Source organism: Tympanuchus pallidicinctus, unplaced genomic scaffold (assembly GCF_026119805.1).
Source record: "Tympanuchus pallidicinctus isolate F22 unplaced genomic scaffold, pur_lepc_1.0 scaffold26, whole genome shotgun sequence".
Lineage (NCBI taxonomy): Eukaryota > Metazoa > Chordata > Aves > Galliformes > Phasianidae > Tympanuchus > Tympanuchus pallidicinctus.
Window position 1 is genome coordinate 823,507 of NW_026294743.1, and position 21,152 is coordinate 844,658.

At 35.2% G+C, this 21,152-nt stretch overlaps 1 protein-coding gene across 4 annotated transcripts in view; it reads left to right on the plus strand.

Moving 5' to 3' along the window:
- The window catches only part of LRBA (LPS responsive beige-like anchor protein), a 363,075-nt gene that overhangs the window by 42,693 nt on the left and 299,230 nt on the right, over positions 1-21,152 (plus strand). For all 4 annotated transcript variants that reach the window (XM_052690432.1, XM_052690429.1, XM_052690431.1 and 1 more), the window contains exons 11-22: positions 284-417; positions 2,132-2,240; positions 2,380-2,532; positions 3,734-3,902; positions 4,840-4,919; positions 5,641-5,703; positions 7,424-7,521; positions 9,818-9,910; positions 11,075-11,183; positions 11,528-11,609; positions 13,233-13,356; positions 13,605-13,797. In XM_052690432.1, coding sequence (XP_052546392.1) covers positions 284-417; positions 2,132-2,240; positions 2,380-2,532; positions 3,734-3,902; positions 4,840-4,919; positions 5,641-5,703; positions 7,424-7,521; positions 9,818-9,910; positions 11,075-11,183; positions 11,528-11,609; positions 13,233-13,356; positions 13,605-13,797 — 1,407 coding nt within the window. The remainder of the gene's footprint in view (positions 1-283; positions 418-2,131; positions 2,241-2,379; positions 2,533-3,733; positions 3,903-4,839; positions 4,920-5,640; positions 5,704-7,423; positions 7,522-9,817; positions 9,911-11,074; positions 11,184-11,527; positions 11,610-13,232; positions 13,357-13,604; positions 13,798-21,152) is intronic.

Consider the following 21,152-nt stretch of genomic DNA (forward strand, 5'->3'; position numbering starts at 1 on the left):
GAAGATTTTTTCCTAGAGTTTCAATATTACTAAGGACTTGTTTTAGAGTTGCAAGCTGCCTCCTATTCTTCTGAGGGTTTCTCTACAGCAGTGAATCAGGCAGCTTGAATATTTGGAGTGGCTGTAGAAGTCAGTTTATACTTTTTACTGTACTCTTTTTAATTGGTAGTACAATTTTTATGTTGAAAAAATTTCGAATTATTTCTAGCAAACTTTTTTAACAGTTCCTCAGAGTTCTCAATACCTTTTTTTTTTTTTTTTTTTTTTTTTTTTTTTTTGTCAGGATGTGAAAGCAGTCTTGACACATTCTGTCCAGAGTGCCTTGCATTCCATTGGAGGAGTGCAGGTACTTTTTCCTCTCTTTGCACAGCTAGACTATAGGCAATATTCATCGGACCACATTGACACAACTGTTTGGTGAGTGCATTTAGCGCTGTTCTTTGTTTCTTATTTGTGTGAAGGAAATTAAATCTTGTTTTATTAAATGGCGTTGTATTGTAACTTCACTTGTGAAACAACGAATTAACATCTAACTAGAAAAACATAACATTGCTGCAGGCAGGTGTGACTGTTTTGTGAAGTACATTTGTTTTGTACCATACTTTCCATGAAAGTTTGTACAGAATCATAGAATCATAGAATCATAGAATCATAGAATCATAGAATCACCAAGGTTGGAAAAGACCTAAAAGATCATCCAGTCCAACCGTTCACCTATTCCCAATAGCTCCCACTAAACCATGTCCCTCAACACAACATCCAGTCTTTCCTTGAACACCCCCAGGGACGGTGACTCCACCACCTCCCTGGGCAGTCCGTTCCAGTGACTGACCACCCTTTCTGAGAAGTAATACTTCCTCATGTCCAGCCTGAATCTCCCCTGCCGTAGCTTGAAGCCATTCCCCCTGGTCCTATCACTAATGACACGAGAGAAGGGATGCTTATTGCTATGTGACAACTTTTTTTTTTTTTGTATCATAATTATGAGCAATTCTTTTTTGAGCTTTTTCCTCTCATAGGAAAAAAATCCATTGGGAAGATGCTTTTCTCAGTTTATATGAAAGCATTCTTTTTTTTGTCAGACGTTTTGTGGCACAGAGCTTGAAAGTAGAACAGAAGAAGGAAAATGCAGCTCACTTACTAGTATTCTTAAATTATATTACTAATTTGACATTGAAGGTAATACCAAGAACAGTCAAAAGCTGTTTTCTTTTTTACTCTACTACGCGTTGTTACTGCCGAATTAGAAGAATGTATTAATTTTTTGGCTTTTCCCCTGGATTTGACTCTCTTTCTCATCAGTCCATTTCCTGAACAGAAACAAAAGCAGTTGTAGCTCCTCAGTTAGATCACAAATGAATACAAATGCAATAACAGCAAAGGTATTGTGTTTTAGAATTGGTCTGTTTTCTCTGTTTCATTGCAATTGTGGCTTCATGATGGTTCAAAGATTATCTACGTAACTACCATTGTGAAGTGAAGGTGCTTACAAAGTTTCTTCAGCCCATTTGTGCATTCCTGGACCTCTGCTGAGATGACTTAAGCTTATGGATCTACATGATGAATCAAGGATTTTATTTGGTTGCAAAGTAACTCATCTATAGAGGGCTTTTTGTCTGGCTAGTATTGATTCGTAGATAGGCACTAGTGTTGTGGCACAAGGGCAAAGGCATGAATGTTACTTCGAGCAGTAGTGTGGAGTTGAATTAACACAAACCAACAGTAAAACTCTGTCTAGAAAAATATTTCCACCTATTCATCAGAAAGCGAAGCAGTGGTAACTGGACTGACATAGGTCACTGATCTTGGAGAAGTTTAGAAGTAAAACAAGAAGCAGAGAGAACCACGCAGTAATTGCTGCCTTTCTGCACAAATGTATTTTTAGAATTTTGTTACTGCATGCTTGTCTTGGGGTACAAACTTTTGAATTAGACGTACATTAATTTAAAGAAGGAAATCAGAGGTTTTAAATTACATCTTTTTTTTTTTTTGTCCTTAAAATTCTGATCTAAGCTTTTATTTGGTGCACTGATTGTATTTATGGGCTGTGTGATAGAAGTGTTAATTAGAGAATACCTTCTGTCTTGTGGTCACACTTCAAAATGTCTTTCTAAAATATTACATTTTTCAGTTCAACTCTGTTGGCTTTTATTATGGAGTTGTTGAAGAACTCGATTGCTATGCAAGATCAAATGCTTTCCTGTAAGGGCTTCCTTGTGATAGGATATAGCTTGGAAAAGGTAAAAACAAATAAACAAAGCAAAACTTTTTTCATCTAATGTTTATGTTTAATTTTTTTTGGGGGGTGGAGGGAAGGGAGGAAACTCAGTGGACACAGTCATCTTCAGAGTACTTGTTTAAGCACATTTTCTTTTACAGTCTTCCAAAGCTCATGTTACCCGAGCTGTACTAGAGCTATGCCTTGCTTTTTCTAAGTACCTGAGCAACTTGCACAATGGAGCACCCTTGCTGAAACAGCTATGTGATCATATTCTCCTTAATCCTGCAATATGGATTCATATCCCAGCACAGGTAAAACTGTTTATTCTTATGAATACGGTTCCTTATGATGTATTTATTTGAGAGTGTTGAGATAAAGACAGCCTTGCACAATTACAGTTCCTGGCTTCCAGCAGAAATCATAAAGAAACTGTTTCAGGCTTTGTTTTTCTGCATATGACAGTCAAGTGTTGCAGGATCCCAAAGCAATTAGAGAATTATAAAGCTGCAGTGTTTAGCACAATGAAGTATGTTGGCTTGAGGAGCGTCTGAGCTAGTCAATGTTTTAGATAGATGGGGAAGTAGGAATGGATTAGTTGCCAAAAACTAAAAACAACAACAAACAGTAATTTTTATGAGAAATCTTCCTGGGTTGTCTAGTTAGAAGCATTTATTTAAGTTCATGTACTCCCATGTGGAGTACTTCTGCTTTTTTGAATCTGTTCTCTCAACGTGATCTACTTGAACAAAAACTTTCTTGTTGATTCTGCTTAAAATCTTACCAGACTTTTTTTTTTTTTGTCCCTTCCATGAAGATTTGTTATTCCTTATAAAAAAAAAAAAAAAAAAACACTGAACCAGCACTAATCATGTTACTGTAGAAGTCATGGCAAAGCAACTCTTTGCTGCAGCTAAAGGAAATTATTAGAGAATTATTTTTAAGGCATTATTCCTCAGCAGAGAAAGATAAATTTATTGTAAGCTTAAATTCCTACATATGCAGTTTCCATAATAAAAGAAGACTTTGTGTGAAATTCTTCTGACCAACCCAGGCTTCTTTCTAGTTTTAAGTAGCACTGACTGAAGGCACTGTAGCCAGTTGATTGAGGGAAGTGGTCTTGCCCCCTTTCTCAGCACTGGTGAGGCACGTCTTAGCTACATTCTGAACATTCTTACCGTGCCCCCAAGCAGTGCCAGTGAACTTCATCTATCTGTGATTGTGTGACTGTCATGCTTTTGTGCTCCTGTAAGCTACCTTGGGAAAATAAAGAAAAACAAAAACCAGCAACCAGCAAAAAAACCCACAACAACCGATTTAGTTTTTATTAACGGTTAATTTTTAGAAATGAATTTTTTTTTTGTCAGTTGGCAGGACCTTTAGGAGCTTTGTAAATACTTCATACTCAGAAAATCTATAAGAAAATTTAATAGATGAAATTCGAGAATGCAATTTTCTGATATGCTGTAACTGTGTTGCAGTGATTTTTTTTAATCTCCTCATTGGGTTTTGCAGATTCAGCTGATCCTGTACACTTACTTGTCTACTGAGTTCATTGGCACTGTTAACATATATGGTGCAATTAGACGGGTTGGGACAGTTCTTTTGGTCATGCATACCCTGAAGTATTATTACTGGGTAGTGAATCCTCAAGATCGCAGCGGTATAACTCCCAAAGGCATAGGTATGTATTCGTTTCTACTCATTTGTTTTGAGGATTGTCTTGTGTACAATGTAATAGTACTGTGTATATTGCTGATATTGTGCTTCAATAGAGTTGGTTCACTGTAAGAGTTCCAACAGTGTGTTTTTGTCCAGAGAGTATTGTTGAAAGGTCTTCTTCAAGAAACAAGTGAAACCTTTTAAAGAAAACAACGTCCTCTGTGACCAGAGACTGAAGTGGATTCATACTAGATAGAACTGACTAGCAAAATTGTAGGCTTTGGGAATGGTAGGTGTGTGCCTGGTTACAAAGATCCCTTTGCGGTACTTTGTATTCTATAATGAGTAAAGTGTTTTTTTCTTCTGTTTTCCCATGAAGACACAATTTTACTTCCTAAAAATGTATTTGCAAGTGTACATTTGCTTTCTGTATGAAAGCTCTGACTTTGGTTGCAACCTGTTTTTTTTTTTTTTTTTTTTTTTTTAACCCTGCCTTTCCCGGGGATGATTAACTAGTTGATATTTAAAATATTTTAATGGAAGTTGTCTTTACACTGATATGGCAGAATAACTAGTTGATATTTAAAATAGTTTAAAGGAACTTGTCTTTACACTGATGTGGCAGAAATAAGCCCTCTTGACTTGGAGTTAAGAAATGTGGACTTTGACTGTCCAGGTAATGGCTTCCTTTGAACGTAAGTAGAACATCTTTAAAAACAATTGAAAACTGCTATAACCAGGACCTCAGACATAAAGTTCAAGAACCTCAGAGGTTTTGCTAACTGCAGTGGAATGCATCATTATTTTGTCTTAAGAAGTAGAGAAAAAATAGCTGTTCTAAGCATTGTTCTCTCTCCACGCAGTGTATGCCATTTATTTTTCTGTATATGGAAATGCATACTATGCTATTAACCACCATTAATTTGCATTTCATATATCTACCTTTTTTTTTTCCGTAGATGGGCCTCGGCCTACTCAAAAAGAGACTTTATCTCTGCGTGCGTTTTTGTTGATGTTCATTAAACAGCTAGTGATGAAGGTGGGACATCTAAATTTCTTTTCGTTAAGAAATCCATTCTAGTGCAGCATTTTCTTCTAAGCAGGCTGAATATTGAAAACAAGTAAATAGAAATAGCATGTAAGGTGCGTCTTACTGTGGCTGTTGCTGCAGCCAAATGCACTTTTCCCATTCAAGCATTTTTAATCAAATGTGAAGTCATTAAATCTTTACCTGAGAAAGGTCTACTGCTTAGGAAACAGGGACTGCTCTGATTCATTTGGTTCCTTATTATGTTTTTTTGGAAAAGCCATAAATGATTTAAGTGAAATTGAAAGTAACTGGAAAAAAATTCTATAGTAGCATAAGAAGCAAAGTTGGCTGTAGGTGTAGCCAACAGGCTCAGGTCTACTTTGAATCCTCTATGACATTTGAATTTGTAATTAATGAGATGTCCATATTCTCTGAATCGATTGACATGAGCTTTTTTATGTTACTCTATCAATTTCATTGTACTTATTAGTATCTGCCTATTTTCATCCCTGTATTGGGTTCTTTGTTTTTTGTTTTAAAAACTTCAGTGGACCCTTCTTGGGCAAAGAAAAAGCTGTCTTCTGTTTATGAAGCTATTATAGTAACACGTGAAGGCAAATTTGCCTTGTGAGACTTGAACTGTATGTAATTGTGGCTTCTGATGATGCTCTTTTGACAATGATTCTTTTGTCCTTGAAAGATAATAGTTAAAACTTGGTTCTTTTTAAAGGACTATGGAGTAAAAGAAGAAGAATTGCAGGCAATCCTCAATTATCTGCTCACTATTCATGAGGTAATTTTTAAACGTTTTCTTTTCTGGGTGCTACTTTAGCTCTATGTTTTCCAGTATTGCTTTCTTGATGTCGCTCTGTAGAAGAAATAGCGAGTATTGTTCAGCTGCACTGTAGCAATGCTGAACTGCCAATATTCTTGCAGTGATTTAAGCACTATGTTCAATGTTAGATTGAAGTTCATTAAGCTAGGAAGTCAAAATGGTTTCCTATGTTGTTCTGCAAACTGATTTGCCAAGCAGAGAAACAGATGGTGAGACTGACTTAGAGGAGAAAAAAAAAAAGACGAAATACTATTTTATGCTGCCTAAGTAATATTTTTTGTTTCTTACTCCTTTTTATTTTGCTTCTTAAATAAAGCAATAAAATTGAAAACATGCATTAAAAAATAAAGATGTATGTTAATGGCATCTAAGAGAAGCATATAAACTTAATTGGGAGAAAATGTTGGTTACCACTGATACATCTGCATCTTCATATTTTAGCACCGGGAAAAGGCACTTTATGCCAGATGCAACATCAAAGACAAGGGAAATGGGAACATAAATCTAACTGATCTCATCTCTATAAGGGTGCTTGAAATGGGAAAAATAAGGAATTAATTGAACTTCAAGCAGTACAGATTTTTTTTTTCTTTCTGTTTACACCTATATTTTCCTTTTATGCTTTGTGCTGATTACTGGTCCGTGCACTTGGCAATATCATGGTCATTAACTTGAGTCATTCTGCTTTATAATATAGATACTTTAAAAAAATAAGAGTCTTGTTAACATACAGGAGTAAACCAAAAGAGCGGAGACTTTGTGGCCTTCAGATAAGAAGGTGATATTTTTAACTGTTTAAGCCACTTATAGGGTAAAATATTAAAAGCAGGATGCCACAGAATAAGGTATCTTCATGTATATTCAGAAAAACATTAAACAAATAGAATTCGGTCTCGTCGTAGGGCTTGTAAGTCAGTGACAGTCTGTGATATAATCTAGTAATATGTTTAGGTGAATACAGTTGTTCAGAGGGATATAAAACTGATTTTCTAATAGGGAAAGAACCAGAATATTTGTTCAAAAGTGGAAAATCTGGAAAGTGCCTATAAAATAAATTTTCATTTAATTACTACAATGAATGATAAAAGGAGAAACAATCATGTTTCAGTATTTCATAGGTTAGTTTTAGTTATAACTAACGTGGAACAAATTCTTAAGCTGTAGGTTAGAGTGCTTTAGACTATGGGTGTAGAAAAAAACTTTATTGAACAGCTAGAATTACTCACTTTAAATATTGCCTGAGGCAAGCTGTGGTATTTTTCTTTGGGTGGGCATTTGTTAGTAGAGATTTTATGTTAAACAGCTACTCTGTGTTACAGAAAATGTGCAGCAGTTAATTTCTAGCTGCTGTGCAGTAAAAGAGAAGGGAATGTGCATATGTACAGACCAGTATGTGCATGGAAGGAAATAACAAAGTCTTATAGTCTTTTCGCTGTCCGAGACATAGTTCCCAGTCATTGATGTCAGTTTTTACTCTACAAAATAAAGTATTTTCATCATAATGTTTTCTCTTGGTTACATGCTCTTGCCTTCCAGGTTTGTAGCTCTTTTGGTCTTGTTGAAGTTGTTACTGTTACTCTCCACATAATTTTGAAGAATTTTATAGTGATTCTTTTAGCCAAAATAATGTCCTAGCATAGATGTTTTTTAATTCAAATTTATAACTTTTACTCAACAGGATGACAATCTAATGGATGTCCTGCAGTTGCTTGTTGCTCTCATGTCAGAGCACCCAAGTTCGATGATCCCTGCTTTTGATCAGAGGAATGGATTACAGTAAGTGAAGTTTTGTAAGTGGGCAAAAGGAAATATCATTTTTGACCATACTGTTACTTGCTACAACTGCCATGAAATCTAAAAGATCCTCATCAGTATGTGTTGTGATCTCACAGTGTTTTTCCTGGGAGATTTTTGTGTCCAGGTATTCTTTTGACAAGTGGTGATGTTAGATTTATCATTAATGAAGTCTTTTTAAAAAAATGTTTTCAGGGTGCTGATTATGCTTAAACAAGTAGTTTGATTTGAATTAGTCTATACAGTGAAGTCTTAATCTACTAGCGTTTAGTCTTCTGCCTCCCTTATTGCATGTGTTTCGGAACTGAAAAGGCTGAGAAAAGTTTGTTCAGATTTCTTCTGATCTTTATTAGCTTTTTTCCTTCTGTTTTTTTTTTTTTTTTTTTTTTTTTTTTTTTAAACGTGTAAAGCGTTACTAGACTTGTCAGGGGAAGCCCTTTACATTTGTCACTGCTATATTCACAATCTCTGTTTCCCAACAAAGTTGGGAGTTAGAGAGAGTCATTACTGAAGTTTCCTATTTTAAAATCAGTCTGTCTGGACATGGCAGGGAAGGAACTTAAACAGGCAAACAAATATAAGAAGTATTCCTAGAAGTGTATGAGGAATAGTAATTCTCTTGCTATATAAAGGCAAAGTCTCATTTCATACATTTTGTTGCACCTATTGGTTAACCCCCATTTATACATATATTTTTTTCAGTTGCCCTTTCCCAAGAGACAACATTCAGGCACATTCATAATTGGTTCCCCCACTCTTAGTGTTAGGCTGTGTCTTTTAACCTATTTTCTTCACCTTAGACTTCATTTGTATGGTAATGGATTATACTATAGGAAACTAATAAGAACTCCGAATAATAAAACATTTGAATGTCATGTTCAGTCTCCAATGTAATATATTTATTTTTATTTAACAACTGGCACTAGACATTTTCTTTTTTATTAACTAGTGCACAGGAAAGTCAGTATGAATAGTGAGTCTACTGTGAGAAATCATTTTGCTCTCCTGTCTCGTTTGTTACATTCCTTGCTCCAGTATGGTCGCCAGTCATATCTTGGCTCGCTTCCATGCTTAGTGATATAACTGCTATTTACAATTACCAATTCTGTGTTCTGGAAATTAATGAAGTGTGTTTTGCTCCATCAAATGTGCCTGATCTCAGGTAGTGTTCTGTTGTCAGTATATGCCTCTGAAGACACTGGCGAAGTCTCTTACAGTCTCCTGTAGTAGCTAGTCTATAGGGAGGAAAGCTCCTACCAGCGAGCTTAAGGAATGAATACCTGCAGAATTCTGCTTGTGCCTGTGGTTGCTTTTTTTGAAAATGCAGGTAAACTACATTAAAGATGATGTGGGTTTTGAGAACTGTTCATGATTACTAACTTAGGAACTCCAGAGCCAGGACTTCTGAAAGAGGTTTCTCAGGAATTTTCGTTTGCCTACTCTCCTGTTGTCCTATTCTGAGATAGCTGTAATATAATCTCACCCAGTTTTGATTTAGTGAACAAGGCAAACTTCTTGAGAAGATCTTTTGCTTCAAATATGTAGAGATGAGAAGCTATCTAGTATTCAGGGACAGTAGATGGGAATATGATTATCTATCATATGCTTACAAAACTTGAGTGCTGCTTGGGGGAATGGGCTTTTTACACTGGCTGCCAGGCAAACTTCATACATCACATGTCCTTAGAATGTCACTAATTACTGTTTCTTAACTTTGAGTGGCCCCCAAGAAACCTAGTTGGCTAGTGTAGCTACTGCATTCAGCAAGAATCTGTTTATCCAGAGAGGGTTGTGTAAATGAATTGATTTTCAAAAAATACCAACATGCTGTTGTTTTACTTTTGTATGTACTCTGTTGAATCATGTGAGTATCAAATATTGTGGTATTAAAAAAATCCTCATACCTATGCAGCTACAAATGTAGCAAAACAATTGCTTGCTTAGTTTTCTCTATAAAATATCAGATGAAAATAGTTGTGCATGTAGAAATTGCAGTAGACTTTCCACAGCTGCATAGGTAGATATTGATCTTCGGGAAGTGCTTAAACTTGATTTTAAAGTCTCTAAATATAATTATAAAATGTGAAATCACGAACTGTCAGACAGTTTAAAAAAGAAAAAAAAAAATATATATATATATATATTGTTCTGTTTGTTCTACTCATTAACAGTTTATTCTTTTAAAATAGGCTTGGACAATCTACTCCAGTTAATTTGTCACGCCAAAAACTGTTAGCATTTCAGCTATTTCAAGAAGCTCTATGTTTTTTATACTTAGGGTCATCTACAAACTTTTAGCATCAAAAAGCGAAGGCATCAGGGTGCAAGCTCTGAAAGTGATGGGATATTTCTTAAAGCATCTTCCTCCAAAGTAAGTATTGGTTTAAGTCTTCAAAAAAAAAAAAAAGTATCTTGTAACTAATAAATGTATAAAGATAATTTTTATTTATACGCATGTCTGAGTTGTTTTGTGTATGCATATTGTTTTGCATGTGAAATGAAAAAGCTATATTGTAAGTTATGCATTAGATATACTAGACTGAGTAGTGGCTACTCTTATTTAAGTACTTGTGATTTGTCACTAATCCACTTTTGACATGGTAAAAGTACTTGTGTCTAGATTTTCTCACTTCCTTGTCTAGGTTGTTTACTACTTAATTGCTATGTGGTTGCCTGCTCTTCCAAGTGCAATTTTGCATTATGTCAGTGAAATTATGAGCAAGAATTATTTTGGTGAGATGGAAACTCTTATTGTTTACTGGAAACTAGATTTAAGATGTCTCAATTGTCATTTCAAACCTTTTAAGTAAAATTGGGTAAAACTGAGCTAAATCAGCAATTGTCTTTGTAATTTGCCTGATAGCTTTTATGAGTAAGCCATTTTTTGTTGTCAAGCTTAGTAAGGTAAAAAGATTTTCAGTATTTCAGCCTTCTTGGCTGAGACTGCATCTTAATAATTTACTTGTAAAGATAATCTTAATTCACTTGTGAACTGTGCGTCTGATAATAGGGCCTTCATGGGCAAATGTCTATGCTTTGTATAGTAGGAGTGTCACATGGTCTTGTCCACTATTTTTCTTCTTTAAATACTTCACCATGTTTTTGTTTCTTGGAAGTCATGAGGTTGTGCAACTATGTCAGGAAGTCTTATATTGATATCAGTGAACTGAGTTCCCTGATTAGTTGATACTAGATAATATTGATACTAGATAAATATTGAGATCACTGTCCATGGTTAAACGATGTTTTGGAGTAAATCAGGACAAAGGTGCCCTTTTCTTAAGGTTTATGGAGAATTCTATAGGGGTGTATTACAGGTTTTTGGACTTATGATTGACTGGACCACATTTACGTAAGAAAGACGTCTGTCTTCACTGAGTGACTGGTTCCTTCAGAACTGGTGTCCTTAATCTTTTGCTTTGTTAAAGTGAAAGTCTTAAAAATAAAAATCAGTCGCTCTGTATTTCTTGAGGCATGCTTTTTTCTTTGGCTAGTTGAATACTTCTGCTTATTTTATCTTTCTGTACTGTTTTAGGAGAAAAGCTGAGATCATGCTTGGACATGGATTGTTTTCTTTGCTGGCTGAAAGGCTGATGCTTCATACAAACCTGATCACCATGACCACATACAATGTCTTATTTGAGGTAGTAACATACTTTAGTTAAAATTCCATCATTTTGATTATTTGTAAGACATTGTTGGAAAATTGCTTGCATATTTCTACTGATGTTTTCCAGATGACATCAAAACTGAAGTGTGATACAGTTGAGTGCTGCTTTTTTTTCCTTGAAGTTCACTGCTAGATTTTTTTTGCCTAACTTGATTATGTTTACTATGAACAATTTCAGATAATAAGGAAGCTGAAAAAACATAATTTTTATAGCCATCGAGAAATGGAGTAATAAGGATGGTATATGAAGTTGTATGCAACTATTTTTCAATAAGCTCTTTTGATCAGTGTCGATATGATGTCTGTTCTTCTCTCTAGATTCTGACTGAACAGATTTGTACCCAGGTGATACATAAACAACATCCTGACCCAGATTCAACGGTGAAGATACAAAATCCTCGTAAGAATGATAAATATTTTTCAGTGATACCGTAATAAAAGTCTGCTGGGAGAGGGAAGGAGGGAGTTGCTTATTCATTACTTCAACCAGTCTTAATTCTCATCTTGGTTTTAAGTAGTTTTTCATACAAGAAAGCTCTGCTTAGGTTGAGTTACGTAGCAAACAAGTCTCTTCAGCTTTTGATAAGATTAAATATGTTTAAATATGTATGTAGTTCATAACTCACCATTTTTTGTCTGTACAGTCATGTTATGAAGTGGATTTCAATACTTGTATGCACGGAGTACTTTGGTTTAATATATGTTAAGGCTCCAGCACAGGTCTGATTGTATTATTTGCTGATGGCCAGACTGAATTACCTGAAATATGGAAGCAGCCTTCATCTGAAGTAACCTTCAGGCCAACGGTGCTGGGTGGAAAGTAGAAGTGTATCTGCTGACTGTCTTGGTTAGCTTGCTTTACGGAAAGTATCTTGATATGAGACAATAGATGTCTTTTGAACTAAGAGGAAATACTGATCTCCTTTCCTGAATTATATGCAATATTAATGTAGTTTTTGTATAATACAGTGGTACTATGTTAGCTTTGGGAATTCTTTTTTTTTTTTTTTTTTTTTTGGAGAAATATATATTTCTCACTTTCATAGCTGCGTTGTTATTAGAAGTAGATCATAGTAGTGGGTTTGCTTCATGTGGATAGTTAGGAAGAGAAATGAAAACAAAGCAGATAAAGAAATCTGGTTACAGTGTGCAAATGTGTACAGTGTGTAAATCTTTGCCTCATGGTAAATCTGTATGAAGCAGGAAACTTGACATATCTGTTTTTTGAAATTTTTGAAGCTGATACTTCCTGTTGTAATTAACACAGATTATTTGTTTTGTGAGATACATATTAGAATTACGCAGGCCTAGTGGGACAAGTGATTTCTGAATTAATTTTTGAGATCAATACTGATTTTCGCAACGAAGAAATTTCCTTTTTAAAAGAAATTGTGCAAGATGAATTGAAACCGTCACAGTGTCTGTGTACAAGTTGCATTTTACTTCGGAAATGAAGTTAGCTTTCTGAAGTTACAAGAACGACGACTGCTCCAATGCTTCAGTAGGGTGGAAGATATGATTTTGACCATCTCCAAAAGCATAGAAAACATTACGTTCCTAGAATAAGCAGTGGAACTTGAAATCAGAAAGGTTTAGTCGCCTTCCACAAACACTTTTTTTACATTAGAAGTAGTTAAGAATGATAAGTTATTCACATTTTTCAAAAATCCACAGTCATTAGTGAAGGGTGATATTTCTGCATTTTTCTCTAGTCTATTTTATACCTGCTGTATTACTTCCTGCTTAAAATAAGGTTCTAACGCTTTCTGGTAGGAATGCATTTCAAATTCATTTGTCATCCAGTAACATTTGTGTTGCTGAAACTTGATAACTAAAAAAACATATCCGGAGTAGTTAGAGGGATTTGAAATAGTTAAACTTTCTGCTCAAATGGTTACTTCTGCTAAGTATATATTTTTTTTTGTGAATTCACTTTCTTTGAAGTAATTAGCATTAAGATGATATTTGAAGGTGTCTTAATCTTTGCTTGGTACTAATATTTTCTTGCTTGTTAAATGTACAGAGATTTTGAAGGTTATTGCCATCCTGCTACGTAATTCTCCCCAGAGTCCAGAAACATTGGAGATTCGGCGAGCCTTTCTCTCAGATATGATTAAACTTTTTAATAACAGCAGAGAAAATAGAAGGTAAGATGGCTTACCTTATGCATATATGTATGCAAATAAGCAGCATAAAGAACGTAACAGGATATTCTTGTTAGTCTCATTAAGCACTGCTGTTCAGCAACATGTGTAACATAGTTTTGAATATGTAAAATTAGATAATATAGTGTATCTGTATGCTGCTGCAATTAGAGATGTCGTATTCCTCTCTGGATGGATGTGTATTTCTAAAACATATTTTGAAATTTTATTAAATAGTGTGTATTTTGCAGGAGTTTGTTACAATGCTCCGTTTGGCAGGAGTGGATGCTTTCTCTTTGCTGTTTTAATCCCAAGACTTCGGAGGAGCAGAAGATAACTGAGATGGTGTATACTGTTTTTCGAATTTTGCTTTACCATGCTATCAAGTATGAGTGGGGTGGCTGGCGTGTTTGGGTGGATACACTGTCTATCACACATTCAAAGGTAAGTGTGTAAATTGGGAGCTTTTTTATGCTATGTAATGAATTTTGGAGCCTTAAAGTGCTGGATTATACAGTATGATAGTCTTAACCTGACAGTGAGTATTTAAAATAATTATAATACCATTGTTTGTATCTGTTATCAGTTATAATCCTTTCAAGTACTCCACAATTAAATGTTAGTTTGGTTGGTTTAACGCTCCAAAGGAATGGGTGGATTTTTTTTGTTTGTTTGTCTGGTAAAATAGTGATAGTATTGATTTTTACTGAAAATCAATGGCACGTGAGGTTCATTTTAGGAGCATTTTCTGGAAAATTTTAGTATCTGCTTGGGATTTTAGTAATGGTGTGAGCACAAGGGGGCGCACCGTATCTATTCATAAACAAAAATACCTTTTGGTGATATGAACAGACTGTAAAACCAGTGGAAAGCAGAGATATCAGAGTTAAGACAGATGCTTCAGCTGTTAAGCTGTCATGGGATACGAAGTGTGAAAGCAAATCCTTGTAGTATAGAAAGACTAGTAGCCTTCATTATTTTTCTGGTGTTTTTTGTTTTGTTTTTGCTTTGCAACTGGAAATGTACCATAAAAGTTGTTAGTGGGTCTCTAAGCAAATTGAAGTTATATTTTGTGCAACTCTTCTCTCTTTGTCTGAACAAAAAAACCGAGGCCAGTATGTCTTGTGGTTTATCAGAAATAATCAGTTAAAATGACTTAAATTGTAAATTCAGTATTTCTGCACATGTGCAATTTAAGCATGTAATAAAGGACATCTACAACCGTTCAAATGCTAATGTTTGATTTAGGGTTCAATGGAATTACTAACACTTCTGAGAGTCTTTGGTTTTGTATGAGTTCCTCTTTTCCCTCCCTCTGCTGAAACAGCCAGAATATTGTTATTTTGCAGCTCTCTTAATTCTTTGCATACATAGCTTGATAGTCAATTTTTTGGCTATGAGGAGACAAATGTAGAAATCAGTATGTTCAAAAAAAAAAAAAAAAGTGTATGGTATCATTAAGCAGTCACTTGGCTAAATGCATTCCAGGTGCAAAGAATACAGTGCCCAGTTTTAACCCTTTATAGAGATTACTTTTTCAGTTTTGGAAATATGCTTTATCACCTGTCTTTTGTGTTGGCTCTGCTGTCCTCAGAAATCTGTTTCTTCTCTTTCCCTTGAGATGCGGAGGTGTGGATAGAATAGATTGCACAATGGTGAGGTGTAGCCAGATCAAAAAATCACTAATGTATGTTTATAAAAACTGGTTTAATTCAAAACATTTGTGTTTGCTTAGAGTTGCTGGGGAAAAGAAGTTGCAAAGGAAGGTTACCTTCCTACCTTTGGTATAGAAAGCTTTGGTGTATTGAATTCCAAAATTATTTTTGGTATTTCAAAAGCTGTATGCCTAGTTTTCTTTTTGGTTGTAAGACAAGGTTGTGTATGAAATCCAATCCAAGCAGCTTTGGTATGAAAATAATCATGTGGATTTGGGATCATGATCTTAACTTAGTGACAATGAGATGAATCAATGGCTAGAGTTTATAGGTGTTTAAAACAAAACAAAATCAAGGTTTTCAGTGATTCTATTATAGTCAAATATTAGTAGGAGAAACCTGTTTTTAGGAAATAGCAGAATACCAAGAAATAGGAGGTACAGATAATTATTCTTGACTTTGTTTTTTGTTTCTCCTTTGGAGTAGCCATATGTGGTTTTTGTGCAGTACCATAATGTATGAGAATATGGTGTTGTTTGCCCTTCGTGTTTCTTGCAGGCAGTTCCTGGAGTGCTGGCATACAGCAAGGTATCCTCTTTGGTCTAAGCAACTTCCTATTATCTGTTTGCCTCAGTCTAACTTGTTGGCTTCTTAGTCAATATGTAAGGATGTTTCCTTCTTCCACTGTACGTCAGAAGAAGTTGAACTGTGGTGGGGTTAGAAGTGTATGTTACAGGCAGCACTAGCAATGGAGTGGTATTGACGTTTTGAAGGAATTCGGATGAGTTTGAGTTCTGTTTATTTGTACATTGGTGCTAATATCCATTTCAGGAAGCAAATGAAAAGGAAAACAAAGGAAAAACTTTTTATACATTTGCCTTGATTTAAAAAAAAAAAAAAAAGTATTTGCATTTTATGCTGGCTAGATGTATAAAACTAGGCAATGTGTTTCATAGCTATCTTGCAACTATTTTAACACAAAGTATGATAAATTGCTTAAAAAAAAAAAAACAAAAACAACTGTGGTGAAATGTTAGTAATCACTTGAAAAGGTCCTTAGATATCCATATCGAGTAAGAATTGATTTTTAGTCCCCCTTTTTTAATTTATTTTGAATATCATTCTATTCTGCCTTACAAATATTGAGATTCATACCGGTTCATACCTATCATGGGATGGACATGACTCAGATGGCAAATTGTTAGATGTTAAGTGCATCTCAGGTGTATTTGATTTCTAGTATGCTTTCAAAGCGTTGTAGGAATTATGGGAACAAAATATTTCCTTAACACTGCTAAGAGAATAACCAATTTGTATTTTTATTATTTTATCTCTAATTGTATTGGGTTACTGCTTATTTTTTCTTTTTACAACCCTTTGCTCCTTTCTTGCTACTAATTTATAACACCATTCTATGATAAAGAACTGGTGTATAAAGGAATAGTATTACAGAATTGGATAGGTTTTGCAGAGCTACACATCAAGATACATGCAGCTGCTATAAAAAGCCAAAGAAACTCAATTGCAATTTTATTGTCCGGTTTGATAGATTTCCTGCCACCTTTGTAGCAGGGAAGCTGTTTGTCACTGTAACCCTCTCCTCCAACAGCTGCACAACGTTTTATAAGCAGCGACGGCTTTTCTAGCATAATTGCGCTGCACTGGTTTCCTTGCACTTAGAATTTAAAAGGTGTGTGTAACCTTTTTAAAGCCAAATTTCTTAACTTTGGTCATATATCTTACTGATTTCCGTATTATATCTTTTTCTATTTTTCAAATGTTAACAAGTTGCATACAGTATGTTATGTTTGTTGCTTCTAGTTTAATAAAAATGTTAATGAAAAAATTAAATTAAAACTCAGGTTTGTTCTAATCAGCTAGAACTGAATTCATGACAGGTTTGAAGAACTTCGGTTTCTTGTACGTTTTAATCATGGTTGTAAGGTCTTAGTCTTCATTCCTCAAGTAGTGTTAATTAGTAAAAAGAATAAATAGTTTTGTTAATACATAATAGTAGGAGACAATAGTGATCACCTTGCCTTTTTGGCCTTTCGGGATCCCCAAGTTTTACAAGGATAACGTGATTTACACAATGTAAATGCACTCCTAGATGATTTCTGTTTTTAAACTGCTGGAAGGAACTAATATTTGCTTATTTTTAGGACCTTAAATATCTCTGATAACCTCGAAAGTTGTTCTGCGTTACTATATGATTTGGTTAAAGGGAAGACAGTTGGGTAAATTTTGATTCTTTTTAAGTCTCTCAGCAAATTGTCATTGGGAAGGACTCAGAAATTTTAGTATGTCCATACTACAGTTTTTTTTTATCTCTTTAAGTGGAAAATGCTTTGAAGTTCTGTTTTCTTATTTAAATAGGAAAGAAGTACAATCTTGAAATGTTAGTACTTGAGAAAACAACTTAGTTCAATGTAGCATTCTTACCAAAGTGTGGTTATAATAATTATTGGTAAATGTTAAATATGTATGCAGGAAAATGGCAAAAGCAGCAGAGATTAGGTGGTGGAGAAATTAATATATGGTGAATATAAAGTGAGGAAAAAAACCTTGCAAAACCTACCAACAACATAACGAAAAAAAATCATGCAAACCCAAAAAAGCACTTAAACTTGCAGAGAAGGGAAGAGAACGTGGAGCTGTAGTGTTAGAAAGTAGCAGACGGTAGCAATAGTCTCGTGACTCCAAATCCAGTTGACATTCCTGAGCTGCTGAGGAAGGCTGCCTCTCCATTTTTCTCCCAGTATTTTGGAAAGGGTAAGGTCTCCTACACTGGTGTGTTCAGGCATTTTTAGCTATAAGGCATTTGGAAAGTTTCATGTGTTATTCAGTCTTCTGAAAAGTGTCTGTATTAACGTGAGAAGATATGGACTTAGCTAGCCAAGAGAATTGGATAATTGGCAGGATTTTGGAAGCAAAGCTGGGGGAGATGCCGTTATTTAGTAGCATGCTTGAAATATTTACACAAGGAATTAATGCTTATGTGGTATGAATGGCTATTTGTTAAAAAAAAAAACAAAAACTCCTTTTCTAGATGTGAGCGGTTCTCAGAGAGGACCATGTTATTTGTGTAGAGCAGAAGGATTTTGTAGAGTAGATGTGCAGCCCGCCTTCAAATTGTGCATGCACCCTCTCAATTTGTGGGCCTTATGCAGTCTTCCTTTCATAAAATCATAGGATGGCTTGGGTTGGAAGGGACTCAAAGGTCATCAAGTTCCAGCCCCCCTGCCAAAAGTAGGGCCACCAACCTTCAGTTCTTCTGGTACTAGATAATGTTACCTGGGGCTCCATCTTACCTGGTCTTCAATGCATCCAGATATGGAGCATCCGCAGACTCTCTGGGCAGACTTCCAACTTCTCACTGCTCTCTCTGGGATGACCTTCCCCCTGACGTTCAATCTAAACCTTCTCTCCTTGAGCTTGCTTTTGTAGAAGGAATGTAAGAAGGCTTTTTCTGAACAGTACTTCAGAGAAGAAAGTAATTTTGTTTTTAGCAGGCAGAATAGCTGGAAGGAAGGATCATGAACCCCTGATAGGCTCTTACACATGCAGCATGTATGATTATTGGGAAGCTCATTGATCTCATTGTTGACTTAGTTGGAATGGAATGTCATAATTAAATGCAGGATACTAAAATGTGATTGAATTGAACTGAAAGAAGGTACTGAATTGGGAATAAAATGAGTATGGTTGACTTGGACTTAATGAAGCTGGAAAGAATGGATCAGCTGAGTAGATGGAGCTGCACAGAAGCTCTTAAAGAGAGAGTATAATCTCTTAAAGAGAGAGTATAATTTGTTACTGCTTGAGAAATGCGAAAGATCTCTAGAAGAATAAATGGGGAAACATAAATGCAGGGGAAAGAACTGGTGTGAAGAAGTGGCAAACATGTATGAATTAGTGTTCCCAAGCAGAGTGGACTTGAAGAGAAAATGGATTCTCATCTTTATCGCTTTGTGTAAGACCTTGGGAAGACGTGATCTTGTTCTGCAGGGCTGAGAACTCTTAGTGGCCTGCTTTGCAGTTGCTGCAGAGTTTGAGACATCTCCTCCACGTGCTGCTATCTGTGTTCTCTGTGGCTGTGGGCACTAAAGGAGAAAATACCTCTCATCTGAGTTGTATTTTCTGCAATGGGGCTTCCAACAACATAGACACATAGGAAAGCTATGGCCAGGAAGAAGAGTGTTAAGACATGCACGGTGGTGAACACTGAATTGAACTATTATATATTTTTGTTAATAACTAGATATCAAGTGTGTTTGAGGCACAGTAGTATTCTATAGAGCTAGGTAAAGATATATCTTGACTAGATTTGAAAATAGCCCATGGCTGATTTACAGCTTTTTCTCCCAAGTAAGCAAACTCTTCCATGAATATGCTGACTAATAAATGATTTCTTATTCCAGAGACTATTTGCATTTAAATAATTTCTGAATCTGGGTAGAAAAAAGGCAAAAGTATTACTACTGAAGTGAAAATGTAGGAATATAGTTTGGAACCTGGGAATGTAGTTTTCACTATTTTTTTTTCCTTCCGATTTTTATGTCAATGAATACTTTTTGATAGAAGCGTGGATGACTCCTAGAAACTTATTATGTTTGGTGTCCTGCATTATACATCTGAATTAGCTTTTCTTATGTCTTCTATTAAATGGTCTAAAGTAAGCCAAGGGTTCCTTAGGGTCAGTAGATTGCACACAGTCTTTTATATATAGTCTCTTCTATATTTTTTTCTTTCATTCACTGAATTAAAAATTAGGCTTTGATGCCACACGTTGGGGATCAGATTCACATTTAAACAGTTAATGTTTCTGATGGAGAAGTGGAAAAACAGACCAAAACAATTCTTGTTTAAGATACTAAAAAGTTGTTATGCCTTCTGGATTTGAAAGCATCAGCAGCGCAGGACTTGCTTGGCGCTGAGCTGACTTTGTAGGGAAGTGGCAGCACTATATGTTTATCTGACCTGTCTGGCAGACATTTGCTGCTTCTCCTCTCCAAAATTGCCCACTTGATAGTAGAAAGGAAGACAGAATTTTAACATGTAGTTAAAATATTTTCCCTATGTTCTTTAATGCAAATGTCAGTCATCTTAACCTTTTTCCTTGCTGTATGCTCATTTTTCTCCTTGCCAATTAGTAAATGTTGGATGTCAAATTAAGTTGAAATTAATGGTGGAGGCAAATGTTGCAGTTATTAGCTCACAAGTGTCTTTAGCTAGTAGTGCGTAGAGTTGCATTCCAAGCATTGCAAGCAGCTATGGATTACCCATCAAATGATGGTGAAGATTAATGATTGGCCTTTTAGCTCACCAATTTAGAACAATTTCTAGTAATTAATTTTGTGTTATCAGCTTTATAGTTGCAAATGCCTTAAGGAAAATAAAATAATGACTAAAGAACATTTAAGGTTCTCCAAGATTACTGTTTTCTTGTAAATGGTTGCAGGTTTGCAGATCCTAATGCTTAATGCTTTTATATGTTTTCTAAGTCTACTTGTATTTAATAATCTCAAATTCTGTTTTATTTTGCATCCTATTCATACTGTATTAGTTAATATTTGCATTTTCTTTGTGGGGTGTTTGACTTTGAACTTGTGCAATTCCAAAATGCTGTGTCGTGGAACAAATGTTTAGGAGAAGAATTATCCAGTGACTTTGTTGTGCTACCACTATTTCTTGGTTTCCTGTCAAAAGAAATTAAAAAACTGTATAGCAAGTGGAACTGTTCAGACAGGCATGTTGAGAAGTTGGGTTTTTCAAAGCTGTATTTCATGATTTCTGTACTACCAAGAAAACCCCAGATTTGATGTGCAAATTGGAAAAGTCCCATCCTGTAGTCAATTTTTTGTTGCAATTTTGATTTGTGCGTTACATAAAGTACATTGTTAAATTTCTTAGTTATTAAGTGACATGAAACCTTTGTGATGCTTGTGGTGGAAGGAGAAAATTGTTTCCTTTTTAGGTGACTTTTTTATGTGTGTGATGTACTCCCTCAGTTCTATGCTTTCTGATTTTCTTTCAGTGTGTCTTTCTTTGCAGTTCCCTGCATTGTTCTTGAATCAATATAGATTCTCATCAGATTATGCTTGGATTTATTTGCCCAGAAGTTTACATTGCCCATCTGTAAAG